This window comes from Alosa alosa, chromosome 19 (assembly GCF_017589495.1).
Source record: "Alosa alosa isolate M-15738 ecotype Scorff River chromosome 19, AALO_Geno_1.1, whole genome shotgun sequence".
NCBI classification, from domain to species: Eukaryota; Metazoa; Chordata; class Actinopteri; order Clupeiformes; family Clupeidae; genus Alosa; species Alosa alosa.
The window spans coordinates 28,483,791-28,504,690 of NC_063207.1; the positions used below are offsets into that span (position 1 = coordinate 28,483,791).

At 43.4% G+C, this 20,900-nt stretch overlaps 1 protein-coding gene across 2 annotated transcripts in view; it reads left to right on the top strand.

Moving 5' to 3' along the window:
• Window positions 1-20,900, top strand: part of LOC125283994 (brain-enriched guanylate kinase-associated protein) — a 59,332-nt gene that overhangs the window by 15,194 nt on the left and 23,238 nt on the right. Inside the window, exons 4-5 of one of the 2 annotated variants that reach the window (XM_048227644.1) lie at window positions 7,874-8,036; window positions 13,225-13,386. In XM_048227644.1, coding sequence (XP_048083601.1) covers window positions 7,966-8,036; window positions 13,225-13,386 — 233 coding nt within the window. In that variant the 5' untranslated portion in view covers window positions 7,874-7,965. Of the gene's footprint in view, window positions 1-7,835; window positions 8,037-13,224; window positions 13,387-20,900 lie in introns of both variants that reach the window. The other variant, XM_048227645.1, reaches the window with a different exon arrangement.

The window sequence follows — 20,900 nt, forward strand, 5'->3', positions numbered from 1 at the left end:
TAATATGGGTAGCTGTGTGTGTAAGAGAGAGAGAGAGAGAGATAGTTATCTCATTAGTGGGAGAGGAGAGAGAGAGAGTGAGAGAGAGGGTGAGAGAGACAAGGAGAAATGGTCTTCCTGTACAGGGCCAACTTCATTTCTCCATGTGATGGCTTGCTGGTGAGATCCAGTCAGGCACAGAGATTGGCGAATTAAATTGAGAGAATTACCTCTTTCTGGACAGGAAAAGGCCTCTCCTGGACACAATATTGCCACTTTGACTTACATGGCTGCTATCCAAACGCCTGACAGTCAGACTCAGGACTCTGACAGGAGAGAATATTACATTATCTATTCTGCATGTCGGATGGACATTTCTAAACATTTAAAGGCAGTGTCTGCAGCATTTTAATGGCTTGACAATTAGCTGAACCCTGTTGTCCATGTCTAAAGGTGATCCCGGATTTCTTTCATGCATTTCAGTACAGTACACTTTCCCCTTTGGAAACTTGGTTACCCTCTTTAATAGAGAGAGGCTTCATTTGAAAAATAAAAGCATGATCCGTCTGACCATTTTCAGCATTCAAAAAGTAATAATCAAGTCTACCAAGGACATTATGTTTGGCTGTGTGTGGACGAACCCAATGGCATCTCCATGGACTCCGTTTCACTTTCGCTAGCTTTGTGTGATCCAGCATTTGGCTGTGGTGAGGGCTGTGCTCTTTTAGCACTCTTCTGATTCCTCTTGTTGTTTTTTTTGTCTTGAATGCATCATTGTTTTCAACATCTTCAACTGCAACAAAGTTCCTCAGCAGGAGTCCTCTAATATGCAACAGCGATCATTACTGTGTCAGCAAAAAGCCTTTGTTTTTATGGCTATTTCTTGATTACATTTAAAAAAATATGTACTATACATGCAGTGGTAGTGCATGTAGCAACATACACATAGCAGCACAAACACCCTTCTTCAGGGCGTCCACTAAGTTGTCCATATGTGTTCGTTTGGGTCAGAACTACACAGTAGCCATTCCAGAATCGTTTGCTGTATGAGTAGATTAACCAGCCACCATGTTCATTCTGCAACATGTGAGTGTATTGAATTGGAGAGAGTTTCGCTCTGGCGTCTTTTTATCCACCAGATCACTGACTGCCAGCGAATCAGCATGCCTTGGCGCCACCCAAAGAGACATTGTTTTTTCCGTTCATTAAAATTTTAGCGTTTCTCATTATGGCAACTGGGTAATGTGTCTCAGGAGGTGTGTGTGTGTGTCTGTGTGTGGTCAAAGAGTACAGCTATTTGTATGTGTGTATGTATCTGTGTATGAGTGTGTGTGTGTTTGTGTGTGTGTTTCACGCACAGGTGTGTGTGTGTGTGTGTGTGTGTGTGTGTGTGTGAGAGCCCCTTCTCTGCATCTTCTTTTGCCATTGTTTATCACACCCCAAACGACTTCTTTCCTGGCGGAGGGTGGCAGAGCAGTGGATTTCAGAGGGCTGATCCATCTGCTCGACCTTTAGCACTTGTTTAGCACCAAAAAAAAAACCCCATCTCCGCCGTTAATTAAACCCACAGCCATAGACGGCAGGCTAGAAGGGAGTGGGAGTGGCAGAGGCAGAGAGAGGACGACTTCATTTATAATTTAGGCCGTCTTGGGAATAATGTCCCGAGTAATGATTGCCTGTGACTCGGCGACTGCCCGACACAAAGCCAGGCGACGTTAAGTTGAGCAGTTTTGTTTACCCATCAGCACGGCACAGAGCAACTGCTGGGTCCGTAATGGGTTTGGGTGGAAACATTATTACGATGTAGCAGAGGAGGGAGAGAGAGAGAGAAGAAAGAGAGAGGGAGAGGGAGAGGGAGATAGTGTATGGGAGAGTGTGAGTGAGGTGGGGAAAGAGACAGAGAGACCTTTTATCTAGGGCTCCAGGATAAGACATTCATTTAGCGAGAGCTTTGTTGTGCGGTCCGAGGGGTTTTCATTACCGTGCGGGTTCTCATGGCCACATACATCAACAGGAAGCTATTCATTCAGCCTCTCAGGTGGGGGGCCCGCACAGCAACCATCTGTGGCCCGGGTCTGGTCCAGATACGTTTTAGAGTCGGCTGGGATTCGGGGGCGAGGGAAACACAAATCACACACTTGTCATGGACTGGAGGGTGTTTGAGGGTGTTTTTGTGCATGTGTGTGTGTGTGTCTGAGCTGAGGGATGGGATGGGAAAGTAAGCACGTGTGATGCACTGCACAGTTATCTAAGCCTGTTTGATACGTGCCTGTGAGATGTTTTGGGGACCACATAATGGGGTGCAGAAGCAAGGGAGAATTGGAATACAGTTTTGTCAAATTTTGTTTGTGTGTGGCAGAGAGACAGAGGGAGGGGGGAGGGGGGATGGAGTGGAAAGAGGGTTGGGGAAGTAAAACGAGAAAGGAGAGAAAGAGAATCAAAAAAGAGAAGGAGCACAAGAAAGAGATAAACACATGGACATAAAAAAGCCTGAGAAACAGAGAGAGAAGGCAAAGGAAGAGGAAAGTGAAAGAGTCCAAGAGGAACAAGAGAAAGGATGACAACTAGAATGCACAAGAAAAAGGCAAGAAACAAAGATCCCCTCATTCAGTTTCTCAAGCAGCATATATGCCTGTCATGCCCCTTCACTGAATGCCCCTATTACCTTCCATTATGGTGTCAGACTTGTCCCTGTCATCTCTCTATTCCCCCTGTGCTGCAGACAGGAGATTAAATAATAACAATAAGTAGCCGTGTGCCGGGAAAACATGGGCAAGCCACTCACTCATGTCTCTGTGCTGTTAAGCAGCTTTTTCTGCATCCCTGTGAAGTGCAATGACCAGCCACATCGCAGCCTCTCCTTCAGTATGTGTTTCTGCAGTTGGTCTTTAGGATACTTAACATAAGGGAACACAGTCATCAAACCACTTTACAGTGTACTTGATTTCACTCTTGGTTGTATCTGAATCCACCTCCTAATATTTATAAGGGTGATTTCCTTGGGTAGCAGAGTCCTTGATTTGTCCACATAATGTTCTCTTATGAAAGGAAAGGTTTTAAAGGCACTGTAGTCTTAAAGACACTGCTGTAGTCTTAAAGGGCTTTCGGGGTACATATACTGTAGCCAGACTGATGATGCCCAAAATAATTATTTATATTTTTTTACTCACTGCATATCAATGTGTTTGGGTGAACTGTGTGAACAGGTGCTGCCTGACTTTGGTATTTGCATTTAGAGAGCACCCACGCTGGTGGTTTTCACAGGCTTGTGGTTTGCCATGCTAGCTGCCAGTCACACTCAAGTACGCGCTGATGACACAGCCACGATCCTTGTCTGTGGTGAAAGGTGTTTGCAATATGCGGCCTATGTAGTATTAACAATCTATTTGTTACTGTGATGGTTTGTGGACACAAACTACCTCTCTACTAAAAAAGTGAATTTACATAAGAAACACACACACACACACACACACACACACACAAACACACACACACACACACACATATATATATATATATATATAAAAACACACACAAGCACTGAGAGATTAATTTCAGTGAGCAGCAACCATCAAATAACCTCAGACTGACTAGATTGTTCTCTGTGCCACAGAGCATTAGGAAATGCATCATGAAAATAAGGCCAAATATTTGCACTATGTTGACAGATTTATGGTCTTCGTTTTCTATTACTTGTTATGCATCACACCACAATACTCCCCTTCTAATATCTGCTTATTAAAAGCAGCGAAACATCCCCTCTCACTGTCAGAATTGATCAACTGCTCAATAAAGAGTCTTTGCACTGCTAAGACACACAAGCTGCACGTATACACGTACACACACACATGGCCATTTTAGGACATTACAGGAGATCAGTCATTTAGGCTTGAAGCAGGAACAAAATGATGATTTAAAAAAGCAGGTCTGAAATAGACCAGACCAGTAAGATCACCTCAATACACTCTAGCCAATATTGGGCTGCTAGCAGCATCAAGGCTGTCCATCCTGCTGCCACTGCAGTTGGGATATTGACCGATGGTGGACACTGTTACACTAAAGGAATAGGACTCAATGTCAGCACCGCTGACCGCTGCTTTGACATTTCGTCATCCGTATGGGTAAGGTGTTGGTGTTGATGTTGACGAAGTTTGTCGAAAATTTGTTGTAGGTGGTTGTCTATCTTAGCCTACTATGCTTGGAAAGAGGTATTGTTTCAACAATACAACAATTTAACAGTAAATTATTCAAACGAGCGCATCATTTGATCAATGAAAACAAGCACGAGTTTAAAGAGTTCACAAGTTCCAATGACGCCTCCCATTCTCAATACTGTAGGCAGACTATCCAAGTAAAGTACTAAATGTCTGTAAGCACATTAGATCAGTGAACGGAATGATAATGAATATGTTTTGAGAAGAACTGTTTTATTTCTCCTGTCTCTCACATAGTGTGTGTAGGAGTTAATGGAAGAATGCTGACTGTCCCCTCCTCACTACCATTGCTAAAGCTGTTGTGAGAGAGACGTGTGTGGACCCTGAGACCACTGTGATCATGCTCAGGGCCAGCATGGTGCCGCAACAAACAAAACATCAGAGAGGAAATGACAAAACCAAACCTCCTACATTCAGACCTCCCTTTTCATTGAAGACCAACTGTGTGAACAACGGGTACTGCTGCGAGAATAGTGATCAAATTAAAGGGTAATATTTCTCAGCTGAGCCAAGTCTCTCCACTGATCACGATCAATGTCAGGGAAGATTGAAGCTGATGAATAGACACTGCAATGGCGTCCAGAGCAGGATATTGTGAGGCTGTGAGCAGTGAGCTACAGGGAAATAACCAGTGTGGTCATTTAATCAATCCACTGCAGAATCTGGTATGTGTGACTTGCAAAGGTTATTATGGAAAACAAAGGACTCTTAGTGAAGATGCATGCTGTACTCAGGGACGGATCATGTCTTGTGCCAAGTGTGCACGTGCACAGGGGCCCTCAGCCAATGGGGGCCCTCGGATTAAAAAAAAAAAATTGCTATGAATTTAGGCTAGATTATGCCCGGTGCTTCTGTCTGTTAATTTGCGGCACAACTGAATGGTGTTATGGAACCGCGGACCGAAAGAAAAATAAACTAAATGTTTTCCTGATCAATAAATACTTCTTAATTCATAAAATATAGAGGCATAACATTAGGTGGAAGTGGTAGGCTATGAGTGCTCATTCAATGTGTATGCGTGTTTGCGAAAGTGAAACTGACCCACTCGTGGGTAGGTGAATGAAGTGGATTCCTGCAATGTTCATGAAAACAGCATAGCGATTAGCCTGGCGAGCCAGACCCACATTAAAATGTAGGGTCTGGGCACTCACCGTTCGCAGTGCTCAGTCCGAGGGGCGGGATAATCAGTTGTATTTCAAATTCCCTCTGCACGCATAATGGGACGCTTAATAGGATATTTGTTTTCAAGTAGCAGGGAATTCAAGCCAAACCGTTGCAACTCTGCCATCAATCATTATGTTAAGCCCACCAAACGACTCTATACACGATTTCAATGCCTGATTAAGTTTCGATTTCTGGAGCTCACAAGCCAATGGAGAGTTGCTAGACTAGCCCTGGCAGGGGCGTGTCTAGATTTCTAGGCTACATAGCGATTGGATAGCCTAATAAATCGCGACTTGTTGTAGGCCTAACAGTAGCTTGTATCGTGGCAAATAGCCTACGGCGATGCCGATGACAGATAGGCCTACACTTATTTCACTCGTCTCGCTGGAGTGAGCGCATAATGTGGGCTGTTGCGCAAAGAAATTAATTAGGGAGATGATCTGCATCTCCATTTACCAAACGCTATAGTTTTGCTAACATCTCCACTGTTAACGTGAAATATGTCTCCATGCTAGTGTCAAGCAGCAGTGAAGTGAAAACCTTATCATGCAGGTAGCCAATGTTCACGTCACCTGAGTCAGACAGAAAACGGGCCTTGCTTGCTCTGTTAAAGTTTGTATGCCCCTTCCAAACTGTGTTAAAAGGGTATATTCAACAGCCTGAATTTCGAAATTTTCCCGGGGGAGACACCACCGAACCCCCCGTAATATGATCAGCACCACCTCTCACAAAATACTATCAACGTCCCTGCTACCGGTCTGTCAGAAATATGAGAACTGTTGTCCGGTCCGTTTAGTGAAAAATGTTGCTGTAGACTGTTTGGCCAGCAAAGGGAGATTACAGCCTAATAATAAAAACAGCTGCTGGAATTCATTTCTGTGTGGGCCTGTTATAATATATGACATAATGTACTACATTATCATTGTGTGAAATTGTGCACCAGCCTGCACAGCGACAGCAAAGAGAGAAGCGCTGGCTGCACACCAGCGGTCAGGGGGAGGGGGGCCTTTTTTGATATTGTGCACAGGGGCCCATATTTGTTTAATCCGTCCCTGGCTGTACTGTGTGAATTGGATTAGATAGTCTAACCTTGAAAGTAGTTTTTTTTTGTGCAAGTGTATGTTGATTTTTTGGAGGACACAGACAAGGTGCAATAGGTTACTCCTTAGCAAACCATAACAAAACAGTGCTTCACCACATCTGTGGATTAAGCCACACAGTCACTCAATTCAAGTCAGATAAACGAGGATGCTTATTATTCTCAGCATTGCCAGCATTGTGTATAATATGATTGTCACTTGGAGGAGACTTGTAGATAACTAACGTTAGCATAGTTGGTTATGTTACACTGACGATATAAAGTTAGCCGGTTAGCAACCTACAGTAATGATGCTACCATTGAATATAGCTTCCAGAGAAATTTGTCGTCAACATTGGGCAATCGAGGGTGAATTACGTTGTTAGCATACACTGGGCAGTTAAGTCGACACAATTCCTTCAAATTATTGTGTTCAGAAACAAGCAGAACTCCACCTGTATTCGCCCATTGACTTCCATTGTGTGATGTTAGCATGTATTCCCCCTCGTCGGGGGCAGTAACCTTTCCGAACGTCTTAACCGACTATATGTATGGGACCTATCTTTCAAAAAAATTTGAACGCCAGTCAATGCGAAAAATAAATTATTTTCTGGTCCCGGTTGACTTGTGCCTTGAATTACCCATATGATGTTTGTCAATTTTAAAGACAATTTTTCATGTAAAGACATTTGCAGTTTGTTTCGTAACTATTGAATTACAACATTGTGAAAGATCATAATTCCAACGACTACAAACACATCAGTAGCACTAGTGACGTTAGCTCATTCACAGATTTTCAAATTCACACACATTGAAACACAGGTGAAATTCATGGCACAATTCAAACTGGACCAAAAAATAATTGTTATCTCTCCATTAACTCCCGTTCATATTTTTTTTTGTAGCGGAAGTAAAACGTAAGTCACTGGGACACTCTATTGAAAAGGGAACTATTTTTTGATGCGTAAGAACAATGTCGAAATTAACATTTTTAAACAATAATGGGGTGTTTTCAGATTATTTAGTTTGTGGTAGAATTGTTGTATAAAAGCAATATAGCACTCGTGATCGTGGGATTGGTCATGGATATTCCCACGGGTGTTGTTCGGCCGTAGGCAACAACACCTGTGGGAATATCCATGACCAATCCCACGATCACGAGTGCTATATTGCTTTTATACAACAATTTCACTCGTGCTATATTGCTTAAATATATCTTATTTCTGACAGGACATGGTACTAATGAGATAAGCTTGGATCTCCTACGTTGAGGAAAACCCTACAGTATTTGGTGACATCCTACAGGAATGTCTGGAGAGACTGAAGCCTGCACATGTGCCCTCTGCCTCTGCCTTATTGTCTCTGTGACTGCAAACACTGTCTCTGTGCTCTGTTGGCAGGATCCAGACAGATAGACAACTCCTTTATGCTTCCACAGGGAAAACGTAGGTCCGACACAGAGACCTGACAGCAGCGTCCCTCATCGCCAGGGCCACACACACACACCTGCGGGCGGCAAGAGAACGAAACATGAAAAAGATATACATTGGAAAAACGGCGCTCAAGTCCACGCGGAATGGTTCTAAGCACCAGAAACGAAGGTAAGGCCCCAGTGCTTGAAGACGAGAGAGACGAAGGAAAAAATGCCACGTGCCTGTTCATCGATTCCCACCATCCACCACCATTCATTTGACGGTCAACAATATTATCTCTCATCAGAGTTCAGCTACTTCATGTAATTGAAATGTCATGCCAGCTAAATGACAGGCCCCTGCCATCACCCAGACCACCACCAAATCTCCATCCCCTCCAACTAACCATGTTATGATTTCATAATTCCCATCTGCGCTGATCCACATCATTACATGAAAGCAGCACTGAAGAGAATGACGCAACCGACAAAACCTATATTTTGCGGGGAAATGACCAGTCCATCATTGGAGCGAGGAGAAATTGAGTGTTGCTGGAACAGCATGTGTCACACTTAATGTAAATCCCTTCTCTGCTGTCAGTCAGCTATGCTATGGGGCTAATATATCACATTTTATGATAATAATGGCAGCTGTGATGATGCTCCTGAATAGAGACATTAATAAGTCCCACTGTCACGGCTAATGTTGCGGCGAGGATCAAACGCGCCGTGACTCAGTCCATTGTAATCCACTCTCACAGGCCTGAGAGCAACTGACAGCTGTTGACACTGATCCGCACCAGAGGAGGAGGAGGAGAAGGAGGAGGAGGAGACCAATGACACCAGTGCCACCGCCACCGCCACTGCCACTCACCTCAAGTTCCTAGCTAGAGACACTTCAGACAAGCGTGATAGATTGCTGAGTCATTCTGCACCGTGTGGGATACTGATGGCCAGGAGTATGAATTCAAATGAATTTCTGCCATAATTGCATTAACACACACACACACACACACACCACCACCATTGGGCATACCATCACCATCTCTATCCCTATGGCAGTCACTCCAGAATACGCAGCTGGCTGAGACATCACATCATCATCCTATACTCTGTCATTTGTGAGGGGAAATGGGAGGGAAGGTCACCTCGTACTGTAGGGCTGCTATTTTAGGTAGGGAAATGGATTAGGATGGATATGTCCATGAAGAAGGTGGAGGTGGAGTTGAAGTGTATATGTGTGTGTAGGGGGGTGGGGGGGTTGGGGGTGTTGAATAGTGTGATATTAAACTCCCCTAGGGGCCCCTTCCTTCCTGCCAAAACCCATCATGCTCTCATCCACCCAATTTCCGCACCCTCACAGAGCCACCCTAGTGCCTTCCTTGCTACTCTAGATTTCACTCTCTCTCTCTCTCTACGTCTCGTGTTCTCACTCAGAGAACAAAGGTTATACACATAACCATATGTTTTTTCAACAATACACAACTTTTCCAGCCATTTGTTATTATTAAAGTTTATTTACGTAGGGACAGATACAAAAAACATAGATAAGCTTGAGTCAGTCATCTTATGTATGTATCATAGTGTTTTTAGCTCAAGCTAATTCACAACACTTGTCCCTACTAGTAGGGCTTTTGGTTAAATAATAATACAGATAAACATTATTCAAAATAATAGAGAAATGAACATGAATTAAATGTAAAAACTAAATATGGGAGCAAGATTGTTGCTGAATTAGCCACAATTTGGTGCTGCTTTTGAAGGTGACTAATGTAGGGATACATTTCAAGTGGTCTGGCAGTGAGTTTCATAATTTTGCCCGTTTTACTAAAAAGGCAGTTTAGGCAAAATATGTTCTACGGAAAGGGATACTACAATTGCCTCTTGACACTGCTTGGGTACCACTTTGCCATCTTGTTATTGTTTTGCAATGGGGTGGGGGAGCAGCATTATTTAGGCATTTGAAGATCAATTTAACAAAGTGCGCGGAGCTAAAATTAGCAAGACTTAAAATCTTATGTTTGCTTAGAATTGCAGTGATTGTAGAATTGCAGTGATCTCTTCTTGTCCAGGACTTTCAAGGTTTGGTTATAAAGACCCTCTATGGCCTTAACTGATGACTGGTAAGCTTGGCTTGTTGCCCCTGGTTTGGCTTAATGCCCCTTTCCCAACTTTTTTAAGACATCTCATTCAAAATGAGAATGTATTTGTTATAGAATAGCACAATTTTTCTATTAAACAGGGTTCCCATGGTCATGGACAAGTCATGGAATTGTAATATCCCATTTTCTAGGCCTGGAAAATTATGGATTTCAGTAAATTCATTAAAAGTTTTGGGAAAAGTCATGACATTTCATACCAGGGACGTAGGTAGGATATGGTGTATGCCTACATGCCATAGAATTCACTTTCTTCATGGAAATGGAACAGTCCCCTTGTTATTCTACAGCATCATTCACTGTTGTGTAAAATAATCACTGCAAACTGGAAAATGCAGTGGTTAAAGGTGCAGTCAGGGATTTTACATGATTTCAAGATGCATAACATTTCTTTTTCACATTCAGCAATCATCTCCACACAACCACTAGCTGCCCATTCCGTGAGTACACACAGTAAAAAAAAAACGCTGGTAGACCAGGCTAAGAAAACTGGAAACACATAAATGCAAACAAATGCAACTTCCTGCAAAATCCCTGACTGCGCCTTTACATATCTGACTGAGAAAGGGAGTGCAGGGGTGAGATGATCTCAGTTAAGTGAAGAAACTTGGTACTGTAACTGTAGTAGAGTACCCGAGTGGTGAAGGAGAAATCAGGCCGAGACAGCAGGTTTAAGAGGACCCACGGTGTTTTATTTACAACGTGCAAAAAATAATCAAAAAATACAGTCCACTTCCTATCCGACACTCGGTCGCACCCGACGTAAAGTAAAACGAAAAAGACTAACAAAACATTTAACAAACACGAATATCTAAGGTCTCTTATGGCTAGGCTACATGCCACTATACAATCAGACCTGACCGCAGGACTCACACCAGCCCCTTACCGCGCGTCACGAAACGTTGGAACCCCTGCATAGAGAACAGCCGGCGTTTAAATGGCCAATTAACTAATTATATCCGCCGACACCGGCGCAGTCTAAACACCCAAAAATGGGCACACCGCCCCTATCTGGCGGACATCTAAAGCATACACCATGACATCAAGTTACCATATCACAACCCCAAAAACACATGATCAAATATTAAGCAACATTCCTCGCGCGCAAATGAACACGCCCAACATATAGAACACGCACAAATCATTCATGAAATTGACATAACATATATCATTAATTAAATAATAATCAAATAATCATAGTGCAGTAACAGAGAATTGCCAGGAAAATACTGACTTGACTTGCACAATAATCCACTCTTAAGCCATCGCTTACTCTGTGAAAGATGTAGAATACCATGAAATTACAAAACACCAAAAGTAAAAAGCAGATGTACTGTACAGATTGGTCATTATTTCTGAGAAATTAAGCACTCCCATCTCTCTCTGCCCTTCCTCTCCTGTAGCATTTGATCAGTGCTCTTTTTAAGCTAAACTAAGGTACAGTAGTGCTTAACTGCTAGCTAGGCCTACTACAAACTATTGTTAACTAGAATACATTCTAAGGCCATATCATTTGCCTGTCATCTGTCTTATGTGATAATGCAATCAATATTCAAACCAAAACAATATTGCACCCTAGACTAAGCTATTTTAAACTAGATTAGTCCGTTTTTGCTCTTGTACTCACCCCATGCCACCGTCTATGCCCTGCCCAGTTGGCATCATCATGCCCCCATTCCCGCTCTCTCTATAGGCTGCTCTGAATTCATTACATGATCACATGATACCATGGTAATATAGCACAGAGCCATACCCATGAAGTGAAAATGGGTGGGAACCCTGATTAAATATGGGTTTACTTGATTTGCAGATTGTCACATTCTGTTTTTATTTACATCTTACAATGTCCCAGTTCTTTTGGAAACGGGGTTGTACACAAGCTAAAAAGTTTTTTCCATAACAGAGAGAGACAAATACATGTATGCCACACCGGTCTCCGGCTCCCTCCCACAGTCCATTTTCAATGGCTCTCAGTCAGTGTCTGCACACACATGCAGAGACAGCTGGAGGCGGGTAGCCTCCCCTCCATACACTCCATAACCGCTCAGCGCCGGGAGCTGGGTCCTGTTCTCTGTCCATGGATGGAAAATCATTATAATTCCACCCACGTCCGTCAATACGGGCCCTCTGAGTCTAACCTGGCTTAGTTGCGTTGGCTGGGCTCACTATGTGTGTGTGAGAGAGAGAGAGATAAAAAGAGAGAGAGAGAGAGAGAGAGAGAGAGAGAGTGTGTGTGTGTGTGTGTGTGTGTGTGTGTGTGATCTCTCATTCATATCCCTTCACACTCCCTAAGCCCCTTCTGTGGTAATGCTGCAAGGGCCCCTGTGGATCATGCACTGGTAATTATCATTTCGCCATGACGCCCACTAAATAGCAAATACAAAATGCTTTTCTGTGTTGCGCTGAGACAGTAAAACAAAAGCATTCTATTGGCCTCTTCCTCAGCGTTTGTCTCAGCAGTGTGGTTGACTGAGTGTTCAGGCACTACGCACATTCACCGTGTTATAGCAACAGCCATAGCAACAAAATGGCAAGGGTTTTGCTTCCAGTTAAACTGATAAGATCCTTTCACGTGAGGCAAGGTTCTGCATGTAATCAATCAAATGCTGTCAAATGCCAATGATTTTAATTAAATTCATCAACAGGGTTACCAAATCACTACAGGGCTTGAACCTGTTAATGGCAGTAGACTTTCAGGAAGGACCCACTGAGCGAACACTGTCCTTCAGTGTTATAAATCAGTGCATTTCATATGAGCTCCTCAAACAGAATGTTAACACACAATGTACACATAGAACTTTTGTGTGAGTCAGTATGTGTGAGTGTGTGTGTGTGGTCTAAGGCCCAAAGTCTGATCTGAAACTGGACTGTACACTTCCGAGAACCCAGACAGTAGCTCTATTCCGATCATTAGAAGCTTCCAGCAATCCACATTTCAGGTCCACGTTGCCAACGTTACTCGGTAGAGAGGCCCATGGACCACTTACAAGTGGTTGGGCCCATCAAGCCAACAAATGGCTTTCTGATAGACGGTCCGACTGTCATACATTGACATTTTGTACCTATGAACTGGTGTTTTTTACATGTTTGATTTTCAAAGGCATTTTCAGAAGCATCTAAGTTCCTCTTGCATCTAACTTGCATCTAAGTGATCAGTACCCTACAAGCGGTCCATGGCCCTGTGTCTAACCTGACTGTGTCTCCCCTCTGCCTGGCTAGCTCTCTGCAGGAGCATAAAGAGGACCTGCGCAAGCGGCTTAACTACACCACCCACAAGCTGGAGCAGCTGGAGACGGAGTTCGACTCCACGCGCCAGTACCTGGAGACGGAGCTGCGTCGAGCTCAGGAGGAGCTGGAGAAGTTTACAGACAAGCTCCGCAGGTGAGGATGCAGGCCCAGGGGGATTTGTACACACAACACCCTAAGGGGCCGTTCAGACTGACATGCTCAAGGCCCAGGTGCTCAAATTCAATTGTTTCTCTACAGAATGATATGACTGACCATTGCACCGTGCCTTGCCTTTATAAAAGGGGAGCACAATCACACAAAAAAAAAAAGAGTTAGAACTAGTTCAACTTTTGACGTTGCACTTTTTTCAACAATGTGTCATTGCTAAGTTCCCTGCCTTGGCTAAGGGAGATTTCTACCTCATGTTTTTAACTCTCACTACTTTGGTATACTTGCATTTTGGAGATGAAAAAAGCATGTCAGTGTGAATACCGTGCCGTTATGGACTCACTCTATGAGTTCACAGAGTTCATCAGAACTACCAATTCTACCAGAAAGACTCAGTAGACAGAATAGAATCAGTTGACAATTTAATGAGTAAAGGAACAGCTTGGATACAAGCATGATAGAGTCCTGAATAGGTAACAGTCTTTGGTGTAGGCCCCATCTCGGATCCGTCCAGCGATGAGTGGATCTCGTCTCCTGCCGATGGATGAAGGCAGGGGCGGGGAGCCTACCCCCAAAAGGATGAGTGATGCCCGCCAGGGCGGTGACTCAGTAACCTGGTTCTGAGAGGAACAAAGACATAGTATACATACAAGATAATTTAAACAGCATGTCTGGGCAGGGGTGATGAGGTTGTGCCAGGACGGCGACAGAATTTTAAAGTGGCTAGGTGTTAACCATTTAACCTAGGGTTGCAATGGGGCCCCGCAGCATGCTTTCGCTATAGTGGGATTTAGAAGCTTGACGAGCTGGGCAACCAGCGTCTAGGGCAACCTAGACCAATGCGGCGGCTGGGCAACCGGGATAGATGAGCATTATGACTAGTTTTGTAGAAGACTAGTGCTTGTGAAGCCAGATGTGTGTTCTGGTTCGATAGCTCACCTGCAAAAGCTAGAGTGAGATGAATGCATTGAGCTGCAGACCCAAGGCCAAGATAGATGCGTGAGAGCTACACCTTAGCACCTGCTCTTGGAAAGCCCCCCAAAATAAGATGGGCAGCATCAGTAATGCGAGGGAAGCATGACCTTGCGACGTAGACAAAGGACTTCTCAGGACAATTCATGCCTGTATGTGACAGGAGGAAGAAACGAACAGATGAGTGCTGGGGTACCATTGGTGCTTATGCATCTCAGAGTGCAGAGGAGCTCTGAGTGACGTAACGAGAGCTCGCTATACCAGCCGCACCAACTGTGGCAGGATAGTAGTTTAGAACTGGCTGCTGGAGAGACAATGAGTAAAGGTAGCAATGAGGAGAGACTAAGCAATACATATCGCCCAACTGGATGCAGAAATTATATCAGTCATGCGCCAAGCACTGGCCCCTGAGTGATGAGTGGAAGGGTGTGCATACACGTGACATTACATGTGGCCGGCACATTTTTAATCAAAGCGATTGACAATGTACCCTGGGAATCCAGAGTTCTCACGGAAGCGTTTGCTCAGGGAGAGACTCGAGTCTGGCAAGGAGTATGATGCACGGAACTTTGGTTCCCCGCGATGCAAGGGGCAAATCATATCTGTGTAGCTGATATAGCGGGCCAGAGGCGATCTAAACAGATGACAGACGTAATGTAGATTGCGAGCAGTGAGATTTCCAAATGCGCGCTTGGTGCCGCGCGCTTGGTGCCGCCCCCTCGAGTTGGGAAATTACGTTATTTGTGGCCAGACCCTTAATCTGTCAGATTGGGTCAGGTCCTCCAGGCTACTGACAATGCGATAAACAGGTTAAAGCTAAAACAATTCTCCCACAATGCCAGTGCAATTAAAAACAATTTAGAAGGTAGAGCACAATAACAAAAAGTGCATCAGTAAGTGCCGGTTTTACACAGACAAGAGTCAGTTCTAGACAGGTGATAAGTGCCGGGATTAGGAAGGCTAGTTTTAAGATGTGCTACAAGAGGAGATATCCTCAAAAGCGCTGGCCTTCGGGAGAATTGTTTAGACAGAGGGATGACCCCACTCCAGTATGAACTGGAGACATGATCCACGCGATTGCGTGATTCCGTGAACCGGCACTGCCATCCCTGTAAGAAAGTAGATGTTAGTGTGATATGTGGATCTGCTTCTCCATTGATGAACTGCATCCCCTCAACGGAAGAGGGGAGGCATGATGCACCTGCAGGGGTTAGCAAATTGTTAGCAGATTGGGAGGAGAATGTAAAAGGAACTTGCACGTCCTCCCTGGCGCGATCACTTTGGGTGAGCATATCTGCCAAAAACAAAACAGCCAAGGCAAAATAGGAGAATGGAAATTAGAGTACACATTATGCAGAGGATCCTGCTAAAACGGCAATTCGAGTCAACAATCAATGTGACGGATGGCGTGACTAGATGGGCTGAAATCACATGGACACGCAGAGACCCGTTGTGTTTAAAGAGAGTGCATGAAGGGCGCAGCATTGGCCTGAAGGAGACTTGAATCTGCCAGTGATGATGGACCGCTCCGTTTGACCAACCAGACGCTGAAGCTTGAGAAATCGTTGCCGAAACGACATGGGCCTGCAACAGAGTTGCGCGAGGACGGCGACCCGGCAGTAGGTTACCGTCAAGTGAAGGCTGCAACAGCGTGAGCGTGACTGGCTCCGATATGCAGAGATTAGCGATGAAGCGACATGCAGTGGCCCTGACCGAAGGACGCACAGGTCTGAACAGCGCAGCGAACGAGCACGGTTGGATTGTAACAAGTAACGCCACTGAGGGCAGAAGGGGCGAATGTAAAAATGCAGAGCCCAGGTCCATGCGGAAGCCTGAGCTAGGATGTCAAAGTCGGCGTACTGAGAAGCAAAAGCAGTGTTAGGTGGAACATATTTAAAGAGCCCACTGAATTCCTATAGGCTAGCGCTGATTGAATGAGTGAATGATCAGATTGCAGGGCTTTCCCGAAAAGTAGGCAAAGCTAAGATTGGCTCCATGTAAGCATGTGAGGAGTAAAGCTACACTACGAGTCTTCCTAGTAGAACTTTCGCTGAAGCTATCATTATGACCGCCGCGCAGCTAAGCGGCGGTCAAATAGGTTTTAGTCAGATTTTTTTTTTTCGATGTCCAAATTTCCGTCAATGATTCCCCGGGACACTGAAAGACCGGGTAGACAAAACTTGGTGGGCATGTAACCCCACATGGATAGCATGGAACCATCGTTTTTCGTTTTGATCTGTAGCCCCACGCTGGACTGCACCCCGAAAAGGAGGGTAGGGCAGACACAGTTTTCTGTGAATATCTCGAGAACCGTGAAGGTTTAGGAGGACCATTATTTTTTTTTGTATGTTGATCTCAAGGGGCCATGTCAACGCATTCCATAACCACTCATTTCATGTATAGCGCCACCTAGTTAAACACAAAAAAGTAAAAATGAGGTGGTGTAATTGAAGGTATCTGTGACCTAACATAGTCAAAACTGCACGAAATTGGAAGTGTAGGATCATTATGACACCCTCTGTATGCACGCCAAGTTTTTGTGGAATTCCGTTCATGGGGGCCACACAATAAATTAATTTATGTTACTATACACCAACTGGCCTGTAGGTGGCCGGAGACAGTTTTCTGTGAATATCTCGAGAACCGTAGGGCCTAGGAGGTCCACCTTTTTTTTTTGTATGTTGGTCTTAAGGGGGCATGTCAACCCATCCCATTACCACTTATTTCATGTATAGCGCCACCTAGTTAAAAATTAAAAAGCATAAAATTAGGTGTTTTCATCTCAATATCTCTGGCTGACAAGGTCAAAACTGCACAAAATTAAAAGTGTAGGATCATTATGACACCCTCTGAATGCATGCCAAGTTTTGTGTACTTTCGTTCATGGGGGGCCTTACAATAAAATAATTTATGTGTACATTTAGTGGCATACACCAACAAGGATTCCGGGACACTGAAAGACCGGGGTACACAAAACTTGGTGAGCATGTACCCCATATGGATAGCATGGAACCGTCATTTTTCGTTTTCATCTGCAGCCCCCCCTGGACTGGACCCCCCGAAAGGAGGGTAGGGCAGACACAGTTCTCTGTGAATCTTTTATGGTATGTTGGTCTCAAGGGCCCACATAAACCTGGCTCATAATCACTCATTTGTGATTTGCCCCCGTAAAAATGAAAATCAGTAGGATTAAAAGAAAAGCCAAAATAAATATTCATCATCATCATCATGGCTGCATTTTCAGTATTGGCGAAGTAGTCGTTTGTCCACTAGATGGCGCATCGTTGCAGTGAGGCGTAATTTTGTTGGAAGTTAAAAGGGGTTGGAAAAACAATGGACGCTTCATACAAGGACTGTAATTTACCGCAGGCGAACATCTAATAAGGATAGGACGATGTTCACATGAAGTGTAATTCCCATTTCTTCTTGAAGCGAAATAAATCTGAGGATGTTTATCGGACATGCTTGGTTTTACTGCAGGTAATGCGTTAATCTTGTAATATCAATAAGGACCTAGGTAATGTTACCGTTAAGCGTTGGTTGAGTGATGGAGGCATTTGATTTATTGCATTTGTAGAAAACTATAAATGCGGTTATACCAAGCAAATGTATAGCAGCACTGTTTGTATCTTTCGACTGTCATTTATTGCACGTGCTACAAAATCATTCTGTGCAATGGAAGATTTACCAACGTTACACCGGTCTGATGCAGTTTTGCCTATACATGCGTGAGACTGAGACGCCTGTTTATTTTGTTTTAAGTGCGTGCAGGGTGTGAGAGGGGAATCGATGTGCTTTGATTACAGCTTGGTAGTTGTAGTCTGTGAAATTAAAAAGCACGTGTGTGTGAAGTATCCAAACAATGACACCTTCATTTCATTATGGCTGTTTTAGCAAAACACCTTAAGCTACTGTGTAGTAGGTCCCATTTAGAAGTGGCTACTTCATTTTTGCTTTCCTTGACTCATGGAGCTGCGTGAATGTTATTACAACTTTTAGCCCACGATATGACAGTTTAAGTCCGCTTGATACTGTAAGGCGAAGCCATTGGTTTCAAAGGAGATTTTATTTGTGTCGCTAGCCAGCATAGCCTATTGACAATTTATGTTGTCAATAGGCCTACCTTATAATCCTACCTGTAGCTTAGGGAAGCTAACAACTTTCTATTAGGATCTAGTTTGTTAGTTACCGTTTTGTCATAACTCCCTGATGCATTTTTGCATTTAGAATAGCCAGAGCGTGTATATCTCAATCGGAAAATTAAACAATATCGGGTGCCTATGGACTAGGCTGGGTGAACCCAGCCTGATCTGCCCGCTATTTATTTTTTGATTTCTTAAAAGATTGAGCTTGGTCTGATGAAAGCCAGACTAGCCATGGACCTCAGTTAAACAATGCAAGGGAACATGAATCAGCCTATATTTGCACTAACAATAACGGACAAAAGCTCTTCAACTTTGGCCCGTTAAAATGTGTATGAACAGTCTAGCGACGCATTTCATCAAGGCCCATTTGGACATGTCAGTTATTTGCACCACTGGTTAGATGTAAAACAGCACTTCGTTTCAGACTAGGCTACTGTTACTTAATTTGTGCATTAACAATAGCGTTTCAGACTACTGTTACTTAATTTGTGCATTGACAATAAAGTATTACATGAACTAAAGATGACTAAAATCTTATGTAGAAGAAGAAACATTCACAAAAAATCCATCCATCCAAAAATGACCTTTGTTTTTGATAGCTGTTGAAAACGGCATGGAACTGACAGAGATGTTTTTGTTTATAAATACATAAAAATATATAAATAAATAACATTATGCTGATACCTTTTGCTTTTCCCAAATACAATGTAGCCTACAGGTGTAAGTGACCTTTCATCAATCCAGTTGCAATGGATGAACTGTGATGAACTGCCCTACTTGTGATTGTTTAGAGATTTTAAAGGTTTTATAACAATTCTACATCTTCTTTGGCTATTCTACAATCTATTCACCTTTTCAGCACCAGTAGGGTACTTTCTGTGCAGCCGCACACACACACTCAGGCATGCCAAACAAGCATACACAAAAGTTTCAAGAGTGGGGGATGGAGTAAAATATGGAGACAAATTGAAGTGTGATTTATTTTCGCGGAACGGATGTACAGGACTGAGCGGCGGTCATATTTTGTACCGCTATGCGGTACATCTAGTTTCTTTCACAACTGTTTGTGAATGTAGACTGCATGACTAGGTGCTTGATTTTATACCTGTAGCAATAGGCCTGAATGAAACACTTGAAATTCAGTGAATAAGTGTCCCCATCCTTTTTTCTATTCACATGGTGTATTTCAGCATGATAGATGAAAGTGATGTACTGGTACAGTATAGAATCCCAATACCCCTGAGTGCTGCTCTACCCTCCAGACCTATGTATAAGAATTAACCTGATATTCCAGCACTAAATCTTCAAAAAGTTCACTTGTTAGTATACTGTACAGTGTTTTAAAGGATTATATGTTTTTGTCAAATGCTTTATTTCAGCTTAGTATGAGCTTTCAAATAACCAGTATGAAAATATAAAAGATCATGGACTTTTGGATATCACAGAGTATAGTGTACACATACTTGGTTAAACTAATCAGAGCCTCCTAAACTGACTTGACTGACTTGTACAATTGCAAGTTGTACCTCCTCATTAAGGAAACTGTGAAAGGATAGGAAGAGGGCATAGCCTACCTTTATCTTTGTTTCACAATTCTACCCTACCGGGAATTCCAAATCCAATTTCATGGAGACAGACAAAAACAGAAACAAAAACATTGTTGTCTGCGTGTGGAACATTCACTCATTCACTAGTGTACTATACTGTAGTGTACTATGTAGTGAATAAGTGCATGTTCAGAATCCAGGCATCATCACCAACCTTGACACAGCCATTACTTCGAAATGGTCAGTCAGGGTTACTGTAGGTCAGACATACTGGTAATCAGCATACAGTAGCTCAGTCATTTAACCACATTTAAAGAACATCTTAAATAGTTGTAGACTACATTTTAACAGTATAATTTCTGAGGCTATTTATCATTTTTGTAATGAGTAAAAAATAAACAAAAAACAAACTACTGGGTGATGGGAGCTCCTGTAAACTTTTCGGTTCAAATGGGTTTCCATGGTAGTAATGCTTCCCAAATATCGCCTCTAGTGACCTTTGGACAGGTGGCTAAACCACGGTCAAAGGACAAATGTTTGGCCTTTGCGAATACAAATTCATCATCCCCTAAAGGAGTTCCCAGGAAGCCGCGTTGGTCAGAATAGGGCTTTTCATTATTTTCATCAGGACGCTTTGATACCAAGCAGAAAGCAGTTTTTCCCCCACTCTTTAATTCACCATTCGACTGCTTTCTGGGTCACGCAGCCCTCGGCAACATTCAAGATAACTTTCATAGGCGCCGCTATTCCAAGAGGCAGCATTTTGAAAATTTGGTTCAGCTAACATTCTTATTTCTAGCTCCTGAAGTGTGGCTGATTTCACTTGAAGAAAAGA